This window comes from Erpetoichthys calabaricus, chromosome 18, assembly GCF_900747795.2.
Source record: "Erpetoichthys calabaricus chromosome 18, fErpCal1.3, whole genome shotgun sequence".
Taxonomy (NCBI): domain Eukaryota; kingdom Metazoa; phylum Chordata; class Cladistia; order Polypteriformes; family Polypteridae; genus Erpetoichthys; species Erpetoichthys calabaricus.
The window spans coordinates 85,103,251-85,119,945 of NC_041411.2; the positions used below are offsets into that span (position 1 = coordinate 85,103,251).

At 41.6% G+C, this 16,695-nt stretch overlaps 1 protein-coding gene across 3 annotated transcripts in view; it reads right to left on the reverse strand.

The window, feature by feature from the left end:
- Positions 1 to 15,940, reverse strand: part of slc25a26 (solute carrier family 25 member 26) — a 71,233-nt gene extending 55,293 nt beyond the window's left edge. The window contains exons 1-3 of one of the 3 annotated variants that reach the window (XM_028824329.2): positions 15,518 to 15,884; positions 7,337 to 7,493; positions 5,053 to 5,162 (exon numbers count right to left, since the gene is read on the reverse strand). In XM_028824329.2, the coding sequence (XP_028680162.1) occupies positions 5,053 to 5,162; positions 7,337 to 7,493; positions 15,518 to 15,550 (300 nt within the window). In that variant the 5' untranslated portion in view covers positions 15,551 to 15,884. Of the gene's footprint in view, positions 1 to 5,052; positions 5,163 to 7,336; positions 7,494 to 15,517 lie in introns of all 3 variants that reach the window. The other 2 variants (XM_028824330.2, XM_051921337.1) reach the window with 2 other exon arrangements.
- Positions 15,941 to 16,695: the final 755 nt, after the last annotated feature.

A 16,695-nucleotide genomic window follows, 5' to 3' on the forward strand; every position in this document is an offset into this window, starting at 1 on the left:
TGTGTATATATAAAATATAGAAATTGTGAGAATGATGCTATACCAGCACTTAACCCAACACAGACAGATGCAGGAGGCACAATGATAAAGCACAAATGGTTTTACTTTCTTCACCTCGTGGGAAACGCCTTTCTTATTTCCCACAGGCACACAGTCCCAATACACAATACTCTTCCTTCTCTATTTTCTTTCTCCTCCACTCCTCCCAAACAATGCCTCTCCAAGTAGGGGCTGCTGGCTCCTTTTATAAGGCACCAGGAAGTACTCCAGGTGCCCGTTGACCTAATTCTAGCAGCACTTCCGGGTATGGTGGAAGAGCTGCTCTCCAGGACTTGGCAGCAGCTGCAGCACCCTACGGTGGTGCCCCCAGATCCCAACAAGGCTGTAGAGAACTCCATCTCCCACAAAGGCCTGCGGGCGTCCGAGGCACCACTGCAACCCATGTGGGCTGCCATCTAGCATCCTGGGGGAGGAATTGTTCTGGCCACACTTGCTCCCCCAGTCCTCTCAGTGAAGAGATGTCCCAGCCAGACAAGGACCCCACTCATCAGCGACAATACACACACACACACACACATTTTTATGATATATAGAGATCAGGGGTCCCAAACTCTGGTCCTGGAGATCCCCAGTGGAGGCAGGTTTACATTCTAACCTTTTTCTTATTTAGTGACCCGTTTTTGCTCCTAATTAAAGTCTTGAATTAATTTTAATTGACTTGCTCTGTAAGACACAGACCATAATTGTTTTTTTCCTTAATTAACAGCCAAATGATAATGACATACAAAATGAGCCAAAACATGACCAGCAAACTGTGTCCATTATATAATATTTGAGAATAAAGAAAGGTGAAGGTTGCAGGAATGCTTATCTGCTCAGGTCCCCAAAACACTTTAACAACGCTATTAAAAAATTTGGAAATGTCTGCTATTGCACAATGAGAGCAGCAACAAGCCACAGAATTAAAGAATGGGTTTAATTAACAACAAGAATCAGAGCCTAAATAAGCAACTGGTTGGAGTGAAATTGGAGGTTCAGGCCCTGACTTAGGTGGTCTTCTGTCGGCTCCCTCACTTCACATTTCATTTCTATTTGGGTGCCATTTATGGAAAGAAATGAAGCAAATCAGAGGAATGATGAAGAAATGCAGAGGAACAAATCTTAAAAAAACAAGTCAATTAAAATTCAAAATTCATAGTTTATGTACTGTATAAATAAAACCCAAGAGATAAAGCCTTTTAAGACGTGGGAATGCCGACCATACATTAGCACCATTGGGCCTGCCCTTCATAAAGCAGTGAGCAAGCAGCTTCCATTTATGTGCACACATCGTAATCCCATCCAGAGGTCTTCGGAGATTTAGGCACATGAGGTCTGCATGTCTGGAGCAGGAATGGACTTGAATTTTAAAGTGGAAGGTCAGCAGCCACACAAGGCAAACACAACATCCCACCTGTTTACTTGGGTGCTGTTAAAAACATTTTGAACAAGAAAAGCACACTTGGCACATACGCACTGAAAAGTGCAGTTCATTACGAAGCCGGATGAGAAAGTGCGTGCTCTAGTGCGGAACGTCTTTAGTTCTGTGTTTGGATCTTGGATGTCACATAAGCAGGTCCTCACTTTGAGGGTTTAAGTAACTGCCAGTCATTAGAGGCCACCAAAACACAACCCACAAAGTTAAGCACAAGTTGCACTGCCACCTTGTATTACTGTGTGACATATTCAGAGGAGAGTCAAAACTGCTCTTCAAAAAAGTACTAAATACACTATGCTTGAACAGGAGGAAGAGTGGCTATTATCTACCTTTACTCTCATAAAAAAAGAAAAATACAGCTGTTCTAGTTTGTGTTTGAAAATTTACAGAGCTGTTACAAAACAGAAGTACAAAGAGCTCATTAACCGTAAATAATCTCTTCTGCTCCACTGTAAAAAGTTTAATGCACAGCATAGGGAAATAAGACACACTGGCTGCTAGAAAGCAGAGCGCTGGATTATAAAATGATAAAAATGCTGCTTCATTTATTTATTTTTCTGCTACATAAAATATGGGATTTACGTGTGGTACATGGAACAATACCTCCATCTTATGGCCATTAGAGGGAAAACCTCCTTTGAGCACAGATCCCCATGCCATCAAATTCTTAAGAACAAATTGGACAGTAAAACATAGCGAGTTTTCTTTAAGGCAAAGGAATAATCTGCAACATTTTTATTTTTTCCATTCTTGTTCCAAGGGTTATATTTAAAGTTTACAATAACTGCTGCACATAGAACTGAAGAGGACAGAAAAGATGACCTTGGCGTCCGTGTCAAGCAAACCTTTTGAAAGATAACGTTTCTTCCATCTAACCAATCCTTTGCTTAAGCCACCCAGATACAGACATGGAGGGCCGGTGATCATGAGATAGTAAATAATCCTGGGAAAGATGCAGGCTAACTGAAGCTGACAAGTCTGCTCTTCGATGTGTAAGACCAATTCAGAGTTACCACAATTGCATGCAGGGAGATTCTACTCTGCATAACCCATGTCAGGACATGACCAGTCGGAGCCTATGCTGCCATCACTGGGCACTAACCACCCCTGCGCATGTGGGTGAACCTTCACAAGTCACTGAGGCTCATCCACGTGCCCTTCTGGAGGATGTACCCTAAACACAGAGCTTTCCAGTTAGGGTTAAACATACATTGGCGCATCAGGAATCAAGATGGTGACTAGGGGACGGGCTAGCCATACACAGCATAGCTCACGCCAACGCCACCACATTGATTCTTGGCAGTTGGAGTTCTTCCACCAGCTCAGTACTAGACATGATGTCACCTCTCCGCTCTCTTCTAGTGAGTTATAAGAAAACATCTGCACTGCTTCATGCCATTAGTTTGACAAAGCAGCCACATGAGACAGTACTTTTCACTATAAAGAGATAGAAATTGCGGCTGTTCCTCTTTAAACTGTGTCAGTGAATCACTTGTATGCCAAACAACTGTATGTGAAACTTCTTAAATGTGTCCTTAAAGAAACTGTAGGCAGTCTGCACCAGACCAGCCAGCGCACAGAAAACCCTCATGTCCCGAGGCCCCCCAAAAATTGTCGAGAAAACCAAAGGGGACCTCGACTTTAGTCCAGAAAATCACATTCATAAATTATCTGAGACCAGAATAAATGACCACACTGGATATCTAGAGTACCGCTTGCTCTAATTGAGAAGTTAGTCTGGAGAGAGAGAAAAAAAAAAAAAAAAAAAAAAGACACAAACACACACAGAACTGGCAAAGGTCATTTAGTCAACTGTACTGTCCTTAAGATTACTGGACTTTGGGCACACATCCTACAAACCCCAGAACAGAGAGCAGTTTGATCACACATGTAACAAAACGATGGGCAGACATTCTAAGAGATGGCCAGAGGCTCAACCCGGCCAGGTTGCCCCGGATATGCAAGGATGGGGGAAGGCAGCTCTTTTAGGGCACTGCCTCCCCCAAGACGTAAGGGGGCAGCTCCCCGGTTTACAGCAGTGCCCCGGATTCCCACAGAGCATCCTGGGACTTGGAGTTCTGTATCTCAGCCGAGTTGGGTGCTGTAAATATACAGGAGGCAAGGTTTTTGCCCAACCCAGAAGTGCTGGCAGGACACGTGAACGAAGCCCAGAAGTACTTCCGGGTTGGCCAATTTAAAAGGACTGGACAGACCTCACAGAAGTGAGCCAGAGTCAAGTGGAAGTGGACAATGCTTGCTGGGAGGTGTGGAGGAGAAAAGAAAGAAGAGAATTAATTGTGGATGTGTTTGTGGTGGTAGAGAACACTGTGAAAGAAAAAGAAATTCTTGGTGCTTTTAAAGTATATCAGTGTCTGGTTGTCGGATTTGTGGAGCAATAGTGCCCTCTAGCATCCACATCATATTTATTTTGGAGGCAGTGTGGCAAAGCAGTAAAGGCTTTGAGCTTCAGACCCCGAGCAATGGGTTCAAATGCCACTGCTGACACCACGCAAGTCACTTCACATGCTTGAGCTCCAAGTGGAAAAACAAAAGAAATGCAACTACCGTATATACTCACGTATAAGTCTGGTCTTGAAACCCAAAAAAAAAAAAAAATCATAAAAATCAGACCCTGACTTTTATGCCCGTTCAAAAATGCAACACTTAAATTTTTATTTATTTTTTTTACATCTTGCCTCCTCCAATCTCGCATCAGTCTCTCAGATGCATTCAATTTTGTTGCAGCAGTGCAGTTACCAATTTCTTTTGCCACTTCAATGATGTTTAATTTAAAACCAGCTTCATATTTTCTTCTGATCTAATGCTCCATTGCAGATAAGGAAGGCTCCTACGATAAAGGTGCATGAGGGTGTGAGATACAAAAAAAAAACAAAAAAAAAACACAAACACAGTGCAAACGTTGGTTCGGAATAGTTTGGGTATTCCCGTATGGTCATGTAGGCACAATAGCGAGAGAGAGGTTAGGAGGACGCGCCAATACAGTGCATTGCCGCACCTACATAGAAAAAAAAAGGCCATGTGCTCCGTGGTTACTCTCAGTTGGGTGTTAGCATATCGTAATCACCAGTAGTGGGAGTTTTCCCGCATTCAACTTATACGACTGACATTATGAAATACAAGAAACCAAGAAAACCAAGTCCCCGACTTATCCGCAAGTATACAGTAATTGTGTTTCAAATGCTATGAATAATAGTAATAAATATTGTTAAAAAAAAAAAAAAAAAAAAGGTCAGTAAAGAGCCACAAGATGATAGAATTGTAAGAAAGCCGGCTGCTAGAATAACACTTGTGCCCAGACATTTGTAAATAAATCTCCATTTTCATACAACAAAAAGGTATCAAGTTCATTTGGTTATTTCAAACAGCAAAGACACATTCTGAGGTAACAGAGTTCTACTCAGCAGTCATGGTGCCGTGTAGCACCTTCATTAGCACAAGCAAGTAAATTTCACTGGACGATGTACACGGGGAAATAAGGGTCTTATAAACCGCTAGAGATTTTAATGATAGGACTACACTTCTAATTATTAGTAATTCACAATACGACTGCTCACCGTTTCTCCGAGTGAAGCTGAAACCATGTGTATAACCGGACTCAAGTATGGAGGAGAAAAAGTGCTCAAGACAGACTTGAAGTACTCATAGGTGACAAAAAATGCAGAAGCTGTAAAGAGAATAAAAATACATCAGTTTATTAGTATTAGCCAGAACCATCTGTAACTTTAATGAGGAACACTTCTGAAGTTAACATCTGAATTAGGATGTACTGCACAAACAGATGACAAGCCAAAAACAAAAATAGATGCCGAATGAATACATGCTGTCTCATGATGATGCTGCTGCTACAGGTGCACACGCACCCCCACACACACCCCCCACCCCCATGGTTTCAGCTGTAAGCATTGCTGTGTTTAATCTTCTGGATGACCTGTACTGAGCCAGCAGCTAATGAGTACCTTTAAACACATGATGAACAAGGACTTGCTGCGCACATTTAGAACACTTTGAAATGTCTGCTCACATGTACAAAAGCACTTGAATCTAAACGACATACAGTGCCTTCACAAACAACTTGGATCATTTCCAGTTTTACACGTTATGGTTCAGCCAACCATGTGATAAAATAAATTAAAAATGTTTTCCTCAACACACACTCAAATACCCCAGAATGACAAAACCTAAACAGGATTTTAGAAACATCTGTTAATGTATTAAAAATAAAAACTGAACTCTAACACAGACACAAGTACTCTAAGCCTTTGTTTTAGCTCGGTTGGGTCCCATTCTACTGACCATTGAGATGTTTCTACACCTTGTCTGAAGATCACCTGTGGTCATTTCATTCAGCCAAACGGAGGAGGAAAGGCACACAGCTGTTTTTAGAAGGTCCCACAGTTGACACTCAGCCATGAGCTTCAAGGAGTTGCCTGCAGAGCTTACAGACAGACACCATTGTGTCGAGGCACAGATTGGAGGAAAGCTACCAAAAATTCTGTAGCAAAGGCGGCTCCAAAGAGCACAGTGGCTTCCATAATTCTAATGCCAGAAAGAACCCCACTCTGGTGGGCCCTTGAGCTGAAAATTGCTCCAGGGGTGCCATACATTGGTGGAACCTGCACTCTGACCCCCCCAAAAAAGTAAGGGAATAATAAAGTATATCAATTACAAATAAGCACAGTGGCCACAACAATTCTTAAATTGAAAAAGTTTGAAACAACCATTTCAAGAGCTGGCCACTTGACCAAACTGAACTGTGGCAGTAGGTCCGAGGCTAAAATTGTGACCAATTACCCGATGGTCAACCTGCTTCCACTCCAGTGAACCTGTATGATGGGAGAAACTTCAAGGAGGACAATCATCACAGCAACACTCCTCAAATCTGGGCTTTACAACAGGGTGGCAAGAGGACACATGAAGGTCTACTTGCAGTTGGCAGAGAGGCACCTAAAGGACTCTCAGGCTGCAAGAAACAAGAGTCTGGTCTGATGAAACCAGGATTGAAATGTCTGATGTCAATTCTAAACGCCACGTGTGGAGGAAACTGGGTACCACTCATCACCTGTACAATGCAATGCAACTGGGAAGTATGGTGGTGGCAACATCACGTTGCAGGGCAACTAAATCATCTTTAATAAAAAAAAATATGGCCAGGGCATTTTGGACCTCAGACTGGGACATAGGTCCAAAACACAAAGACAACATGGGGTGGCTTCAGGACAATGCTCAAAATGTCCTTGAGTGGCTCAGCCAGGCTCCAGGCTTAAACCCAATTGGACATCTCTGGAGAGACCTGAACACAGCCATAGCCACAGAGGGTCTCCAACCAGCCTGACACGGTATGAGGGGATCTGCAGAGAAAAATGGCAGAACACACCCAAATTCAGGCGTGCAAAGCTTGTCATGTCAGACCCATGAAGACTGCAGGCTGGAACAGCTTCCACAACTAAGTACAGAGGGAAGGGTCTTAAAACATTCCTCAATGTGGTGTTTTGAGTTTTGTTTTTTTAATAAATTTGAAGAAAGATCCCATTTTCATTTTGTCACTCCGGGTGTTGCTTGATCAGATTAAAAAAAAATTGGTAGAAAGGCTGCAACATAAAAATATATTTATATTATATATAAAAATTGTGAAGGGGTGTCAATACTTTCAGAGGGCTCTGTTTTTGATTTGCATTAAATCACAGCTTTTCTGCGCCCCAAAATCCAAAAAGCTTTGCCAATCCTTTTAGCAGATTTTATTTATTATATTATATATATATATATATATATATATATATACACACACACACACACACTATATACATAAAAACCAAATAAGCACCTACTCGCACATCTTACCAGAAGGAAATGACCCAATAGCAACTGAAGGAACGCCAGCGTAGATTCCTCGGAAACCAGAAGCCTTGAAAAATCCTTGAGGGCTCTGCAGTCTTGTCTTAATGGTGTCTAGTGGGTACAGCACGAGATCAACACACATGCCCGCGATGCCACCTGCCTAAAACAGAGACAGATGGGTTTGTAAATGGCGGCTGGTACAGCAGGCACTTTTGCACCCATTTCACTGCAGTCCATTCATTACTGAAAGGTGGAAAGATCAAAAGTGGCAATTAATTAGGAAAAGGACTGTAAGGAAAACCTGCAGAGTTTGAGGAATGGAGTTTGAGGTGCCAGCGCTGAAGGGAGGAATTACTGGAACTGGATGTATGGATAGAGCTATGTTGCCTCTTACAGGGGCTTAATACAAATTAATCTCATTATATCAGGGGTGATCAATGTTGGTGGTCCCGGAGGGCTGCAGGTTTTTGTTTCAAACCGGTTGCTTAATTACAAACCAAACCTCACTAATAAGATGTCTGATTTCATTTCATGGCTGATTAGTGTTTTAATTCTGCCACGTCAGACGATTTGTAGATCGCAGATTTTTCTCCTTTCTGAGGATGTCATCCAAATGATTTGAAGCCTGAAGCTGAGGAGTCATTTCAGTCCTTCGCTTGTTTCTCTTTAGATTTCTTCAGCGTACTTGATTAAACCAAACAGTACACAACACACACACACACACACAGAGGTGTAAATGGAAACAAATAAGATGGAGAACTGCTGGTTCTATTGTCATTTGCATCTTATTGCCAATAAGGAACAATTAAAAACCATGAATGCTGTGGTTTAAAAAATCAGCAAATAAGGAATCAAAAACTTAACAAGCGAGACCACTAAAATGAAGCGATAAGTGCTTTATCAGAAATAATTGACTTCTCATGAAGCAATTAGGTTGGAACACGAACATTCCAGTGCCGACGCCGCTATGACAAACTGCGACCACCTCCTCAAACATACACCAGAATGGCTAAAAAGAAAGACAATGTCAACCAGGCTAAAGACAAAGTATGCAGCTACAGTTTCAGTAAGGCACCACAAAGGCATACTGCTGATGGTATTAAGGCAGCCCCCGACCTCCACCCCCCAATTGTGTTTGACACTTCTGCTGAAAGTCCTCAATGGCCATGTGTCAGAGAGAGGGTGTGCAGCAGCATTCAGAATGGCTGTCAGTTTGGTCTTCTTCCTCTCCTCTACTACCTTCATGAGGCTGAGAGTACATCCCATAACTGAGCCTGCCCTCTTCATTATCTTGATGGTTTGGTGGGCTTTTCTTAAAGTGAAGTTACAGCGCAGCACACCACAGTGAGATCATCACACTGGACGTGGTAGAGTTAGGAGTAGGGCTATGGAGTTGGAGACAATTCTGGGTACCTGAAGTCAGGGTCAGAGTCAGCAAAAATGTACCGACTCCTAATAAATTTCAATTGTAATGAAAAAAAAAAAAATACAGAAAGTTCAAATGTCCCATTTCACAAACCATAGTCCTAATGAAGGTACTTCTCTGATGCAAGAATAAAGCCCAGTGCAAAGTTGTGTTACTACTTGTGTGAAGTTCAGATGAGCTATTATACAACCTGACATTCACATATTGTAAACTGGATTATGGTACATGTGTTTTCATTTTATTTCAGATCTAATGTGTTTAACAAGTTCATTTGAGTGTAAACAAGTGTAATGATGTACAGTAGGTGGAGGTGTGTGCTGTGGCCTGGGGTGAGTATGTTCAGGGCTCGACACATCTGCTCCCACCTTGGGCTGAACTTTAGCATAACTTTGCACACCACCTGTTCTAGAAGATTTTGAAATTAAAAAGGAACAGATTCTATGTAATGTGACAGATAATGCTTCTAATATGTTAAGCACAATTGAGAAAATGAATAAAGTAGATGAAGAAAGTGACAAACATATTAGAGGAAGACAGTTCTGCAAGTATTGGAGAAAGTGAAACTGAAGAGAATTGTGTAATTTTGGATAACATTGCTGAAGAAGCATCTAAGTTTACTACTATTCAACATATGCATTGTGCTGTTCATACTCTGCAACTTACAATAGGAGATGGATTGAAAGATTGCCATGCAGCTACTTTAATTGGCAAATTGAGGCAAACAACCTTTGCAGCCTGGGCCCCTAAAACAGATGCCATCTTGAAAAGATGTGCTGGAAAAGGAGCCATTTTGGATCAAACAACACGCTGGGGAAGCACTCATTTGTTAGTTCAAGCAAATGCTTTACCATCAGACCTTCTTGAAGAACTGGACAATGAAAATGTTTTATTAACTGAAAGCCAGTGGGCACAAGTAAAAGAAATGGAAAGTCTACTTTCCTACCCCTTTACAATCACCAGGAGGTTGCAATATGAAGATTTAACACCCGGTAAATTTTTCTTGGAATGGAAGAGCTTGATGTATTGCCTGAACAAAAGTGGAGGGTTAATAGTGCATGGCATCGTATGGTCAATGAAGAAAAGAGAGTCTTACTGGATAGTCAGTTACTCAATCATTACTCCTGTATCTAAGGTTTCTAGGCCAAGCTGTTTAAATGACTACAGACCAGTGGCACTTACAGCTATTCCAATGAAATGCTTTGAACATTTGGTGAAAAACATTTTAATGACAAAGTCTTTTCAAGACAACAATCAATTTGCTTATTGTGCAAACAGAAGTGTGGAAGATGCTCTGCTTGTTATCTTACATCAAATCTATACCCTTCTTGATCAGCCTGGTTCATATGTCAGAGCACTATTTTTGGATTTTTCTTCAGCGTTCAATACTATACAGCCTCATATACTGATTGGGAAATTGAATAGTATGAATGTAAACCCATTTATCACACTATGGATTCAGAACTTTCTTTTAAATCGTTCACAGACAGTTAAAGTTCAGGACACTTTTTCAATAGTCATTCATTCAAACACAGTAAGTCCGCAGGGGTGTGTGTCTTATCACCATTACTGTTTACTGTGTATACTCAAGTGACCGGAGACGGAACAATGACCACTGCTCCATTATCAAGTACGCGGATGACACCATGATCATAGGATGCATATCTGGGGAGGATGAAAGCCACTACCTAAATCAAGTGGACTGTATGGTAAACAGGTGCAATAAAAACTCTCTCACTCTGAATGTAAAAAAGACCAAAGAAATGATATTTGATTTTAAGAGACAGAAATCTGTATGTTCACCTATTGTAGTTCTGGGAGAGGAGGTAGAAATAGTGAATGAATATAAATACTTAGGAACTTACCTAGATAACAATCTTAACTGGAATACAAATATAAAAAAAATATTTTCTAAATGCAACCAGCGCTTATTTCTCCTCCATAAACTCAAACTATTTAAAGTAGACAAGGACCTCATGTTGTCCTTCTATCGCAGTATGATCCAGTCCGTGATCACTTTCAGTTTCATTGCCTGGTTAAATAGTCTGACAAACCAAAACTCAAAAAAGCTCCAGCAGATTACGAAGTATGCAGCTAAAGTTATTGGGGCTGATGTAGATGATTTGACAAGTGTGTGTGTGTCAGAGGGCAATGCTAAAGAAACTGGAAATCATCTCAACTGATGACAGACATCCATTACATGGAGAACTAAACTTCAGTAAATCAGGAAGGATAGTTGCTTTGAAAACCCACACAAATCGCTCCAGAAACTCCTTTCTTCCTAGTGCCATACGACTTTTCAATAAGAAATATCAGAGATGATGTTTAAGGTTTTGATATATATCTTGTAACCTTTTTTTTTTGGTGTAAATATGTAAATTATCTAACTGCCTTACCTTAACCTTTCTTATTTCTATTTGTCAGTTTTATTTCATTCTGTCTGTTATTAGATGCAACTGAGAAGGCAAATTTCATGTTTTCTTGTGTAAACATGACTAAATAAAGAAACCTAAACCTAATAATCAAATCTTGTTAGCTGCTATTTATGTTGATCTAATGAGACATATTTTGTTGAGCACTGACCAGACTGCTAATGGAAAAAAAGACATTCATGAAGGGATTACTCCTACCTGAGACAACACTACTGGATGAAGCTATAAGCACTAGTAACTCGGGATCATCCGCTTCAAATGAAGAATTAGACGGATTCCTACTTGGACACAATAAAAGTTTCAAAAGCAAAGGGACGTTACCTATGTGTGAAAGGTAAATGACCAGTAAATGTCCAAATAAAGAGATTCCAGCAGAAGGTTTTTAAAGAATTAAAAGAAGAAGTTGAAAAGTATGATCACTCATCAAAACTGACTGTAGAAGAAGCCATCCTTGTTGATCTAGAGATTATTGGTGATGTGGCTAGAACTAACAGAAATGCCACCCACCCAAGTCAGTGTTGAAAGACTATTTTCAGCTCTAAAAAGAGAGTCAGATTTAACAGCTTCTATGAAAGAGGATCTGGCAGAAGCAATTCTGTTTCTTAGAGCACTGCGTTGAGTTAATTTTGGATTGCATTTAACAGCTATCCTACTCTACAACTGTATTCCAAGTTTAATATATAAACTTTTAGGTTTTCCAGCTTTTGTTTTTTGTTCATGTAGTTAAGCTTTGTTTTTGTTTTAAAACTACCGAAAAATGTGGTTTACATTTTTTTGAACTGGTAATGTTCCTGTTCCTGATTTTTATGCATGCTGCTACTTTATAGTCACTTGATAAAAATAAATAAAACCTTGTTTTCATTTCTTTTTGTCTTTTGTTTAACTGGCCAATACAGTAGAGAGTCAGCTTCCCAGCCAGTAGTTCTGTGGTTAAATGACGTGGATGTTGCCTTTCTTCAATCAACATGGAAAATACATTAGCATATTAAATAGAGGAGTTGGAGTCAGAAGTACTGGAAACTAAGGTGTCAGAGTTGAAGAATTTATATACTGACTCCACAGCCCTGGTTAGAAGACCGGCAAAGAACGTCACTACCCAATTTAAAAGAGCGCAGTCTCCCGTTCCACAAGACCAGCCCAGCCCGTCACTGATGTGCACCACCTCCACATCGAGTCCCTGAAGAGTGGCAGGGTCTAGCGCCTCTTTGGGGAGGCCAAAGTCGATAGCCAGATCATTGGTTTTGTTGATGTTAAGATGCAGCTCTCCTGCCCACGCTCCTCTCCTTTGTAACATTCCCTTTATCAACACACTTCACAAGTGCAGAATCATCTGAGAAGTTCTGCAAGTGACCTGACCTGCTGTCAGTTCTAGTGTGAGATGTACAGAGTGAAGGAAAAAAAAAAAAAAGCCGGGGCCGTTCCTTGTAGAATTCCAGCATTGCTGACATCCATATTAGAAACAGAGTCCTTGAGCCTCACAAACTGTGGAAAGCCTGACAAATGTCCATCATCCAGGACACCAAAGGCTCAGCCACCACCACCACATCCCTAATAGTGCTGCACCGGCACTAAAATGTGGACTTTGGTGCTGATATTGATACCAGTGTCACACAACAGTTAACTCCAAAAGGTACCCACTCACTAGTACACCGCACAACCTTAACCCATGGCTGGATAGTACTGAAGGCAACAGAAAAATCAAAAAACTTCCCAAATGAGAAGGCCATTCAGTCCAGACAGCACGTTTGTTTAGCCCAGTGGTTCTCGAGTTCATTCCTGGGGACCCCCTATTGCTGCAGATTTGGGCCCCAACATTTCTTCTCTTAATTCTACTACCTTAATAAAGCAAGCCAATGTTTTCCACTTTCAATGTATTTTGCATCCATCCAGTAAGTACAAAGTGGCGATTTTTTACTGAACGAAACAGGGATTTATAAATTATGCAAAATTTAATTCTTTTTGCCTTTAAATATAGGTTTTTAATGTTCTAGATATTTATATCAGTGTTCTTAAAATTTTCTAGTGACTCTATTCTTCCCTTCTTGTCATCTCCGAGACCCAAATCATAATGACCGTCAGAGGTGGGTACCGTCCCGACAGTCACAGCTGAGCAACGTCAATTGCTTAACCCTCAACCACTCGTGCTGGTGTATTTTGTTATTTTTGTCCTTTTACTTGAGCCTACCGGCAACATCCGCCATCTCTCCTCAGCTTGCTTTACTACAAGTCCGGTGTCGCAGTGGTTTCCCTCCAGTGTGCCCCCAGCTGGTTTTATGAGTGGATGCACAGTCACAAGTTCCATATGGTGCATTTGGTACTTGTGTATGTATGACAAGAATGAGATAGTCTTCTTGACAGTGACTTTGTCTGCAAAGAACATTCAACATCTGAAGATTTCAGTTGTGATCCATGTGCAAATCCTACAGTGGATGAAAGTGTGACCAGTGACAAATGAGCACTGGAGAAGTGGATCAGCTTTATTTTATTTTCAGAAAGTCCTAGACTGTGTCATACTATTCAGTAATATGGTATTAAATTACATTAAAAACACATACAATTTAAAATTATTGCAATATTTTATATTACAACCTCACAGCGTACATATAAATAGGCACTTTTAACACTGGTAGATAAAATACACCATGCAAGTACTTGTGAGATGAGAAATGGTGCGAGCAGTTAAGGGTTAAATAAGCCACAGCCACCCACCACAAGACTATCCACAGACTTTACACAACTCATTCCCATTAAATATAATAGTGAGCTGCCAGAGGTGGCGATCCTTTGTTTAAGAAGCTGATTTAGACGATTATTCACTAATTAGCACACAACTAGGTGACACTGCAGTGGCTGCTCCTGTCAGAGTCATCTGTGCTTGTGTCTGGTCTGCTCATCATTAAATATCTGCAATCAGGTACAACTAAGAAAGAAAACTCCAAAGAAAAAAAATTTTTTTTAAATAAAACACCGTAAACATTTAAAGATGCAGAAAAAAAACACAACTATGTCATCATTTACTGACACTGCTGCACTTTATTAAAAGCTAAATAAAAGGAACAAACGGAAACGGGTGCGCTAATGAAACAATGACATCAGTTAATGGGAACAATGGCTGGCGTTTTAACAAACTGGTTGAAACGAAAACCTACAGCCAGAGGGGGCCACCAGGACTGAAGCAGAGAGCCACTGGGTTGCTTCCAGCTAAACTGTCCTCCTCTCTCACCTGATCCTTTGCTTTTTGCTGCAGCTCCACGGTCTCGGTAGTTTGTTCCACATTCGTACAACTCTGTATGTGACGTGCCCCCCTAACAATGCTGCCGGCTGTGTCCAGGTAAGAGTAATTCTTTTGGAGCAGATCGATAATTTCGTAATCCACTCCAATCCTTGTCTGATAAGAACTTCTAGACAAAAAAGACCCCCCCCCCCCCCCCCCCCCCAAGTGCAAATGTGCCTGTTCTAGCAAAAACTGCAAGCATAAAGTGCACACCGACAACATCACTGAAACCAGTAAAACGAGTACAAGGCGAGCAACATATCCACTGCGCATTTAGAAATATTCTCACTATGCACGTCCGTCAGCCAGGACTAACGCGGATGAAGGAGGGCGCGACGTTAAGGACAGTGGGGACCTCTGGGCACGCCGTTACGGAGCCGACTTACAGAAATGAGGGGGCCTATTTTATACAAACCCTCAAAGTGGTGGCGGAGCTCCTTTCAATAAATGATATGAAACTTAATGCCCAGGCCATCCAAAAACGACACTACGGAGGTCGTCGACACGTGCCTAATGCCCTAACGCCCCCCGAAAAAAATGAATTCTGATTCCTGTTTGGCAAACTAGCGCCGACCTCGCCTGTCTCCCAAAATGTCAACCACAAATCCAGGAAACACAATAAAGAAGTGGGCAGGAGAGCCGTGCCAAGTGTAACCGCGGGCGCTGCACTGGCCGTGGGGCCCAAAGGGGCTCCTAGCAGCGGTCGTCCCGGTGGTCTCTAACAGTGCCACTGCCGACGGCTAGTCCAGTAATCCAGGTGTCCCAATCATTAGTTACGAGATGCGACCTGAACGGAGGTCACAGTCCGCTACCCACTTCGGACTGCCTCGATTAATACTAAAACTTGAATTCTTAAAGGAGTCTGACCGTTTAGCTCAGCATTACTCGTCTCTTAAAACACCTGCCGTGTGACGGACACCTGGCTGCTCAACGTGCGCGCACTGTAATCTTGAAGTTCATTAATCTCGAAATGTAAAACAAAACTCCAAAGCATGCCGCATAACACATATATTTGCACTGCATAAACTCTGCATTCAATATGTAAACGTGCTTACCACAAGCGAAGCCGTAAATTCTCTTCTGTGCATTTTCGCGAACTGCGGTATTCACTTCACAGGAGCAGCTGTCGTCCTCATCGCCTGCTGAAAGTTCACTAATCACGCTCGTTTAGCGCGCAGCCATGCTTCGGTGCGTTCCAAAGGTACTTCCGGTTTGGTGTCAAGCGCCGTGCATTCTGGGAGATGTAGTATTTAGAACCCGTCTGTGCCTGTGTGGGATTGCGTAGTGCGGGGTCTCCTTTCCTTTAAAGCAATATACCCCCCCAAAAGCGAGATTGTTTAAAATGCTACTTATCCTTGTAGTTTGTAGTGGTGGCCGACAAACAAATTTTACTCTTGTGTCCAACGATAAAAAGTCCATGGGGAAAAAAGAAAAAAAAAAATCATGTAACTCGTGTCGCATATTTGACGCGTACTGTCAGAACACGAAAAACTGGATTTTTGGCAAAAAGAGTAATAGTTACTTTCTGAATTCTCGGTATTGAATGTCAAGAGTAATGTGGTTCTTCCAACAATGCTGTCCGTTTGAACTGAAGACAAGCGCATTGACCAATACGTCAGGTGGAGAGGCAGCGTCCGTGCAAACGCACAGCATTGTGGGATTTACATGGCGGCTGTTCATGGCGAACTCCGCCTCCTTATATTTAATATTTTAGCAAAAAAAAACAAAACACACCAGACATTTTACACGTTTTCACCATACGAATGGATATCGGACACGTGGATAATGCGACACGAGTTATTTGAGAATTTTATTTCTTTTACTTTGGACGTTTTTTCCCTCATCGTTTGCGGTCGTCAGAGTTTGGACACGGGAGTTTCCCGCTCAATGATGAACGCTAGAAGGAGATTAAATATTCTTCTCGGCCACCACTACAAACTACACGGGGTAAGTAACATTTGAAGCAGTATCGTTTTTGGGGTGAAGTGTTACTTTAAACGACAGCCAAAAAAAAAAAAAGTAAAGCGAGACGAGTAATAAAAACAACAAAGTCGGGGCCGCCAACTCCAAACCGCTTCTTAATTCGAAGTCGAGTCTTGTTGTTTATCAAACCCGTTATTGAATTGCTTGGCTTGTTGCTGCGCCCGTTCTGCCACACCAGACGTTTTGCAAAGCTGTTCACTTTCTTTAAAAATGTTTTGTGGACCCGAGCAGAATAACAGCACTGCGAACG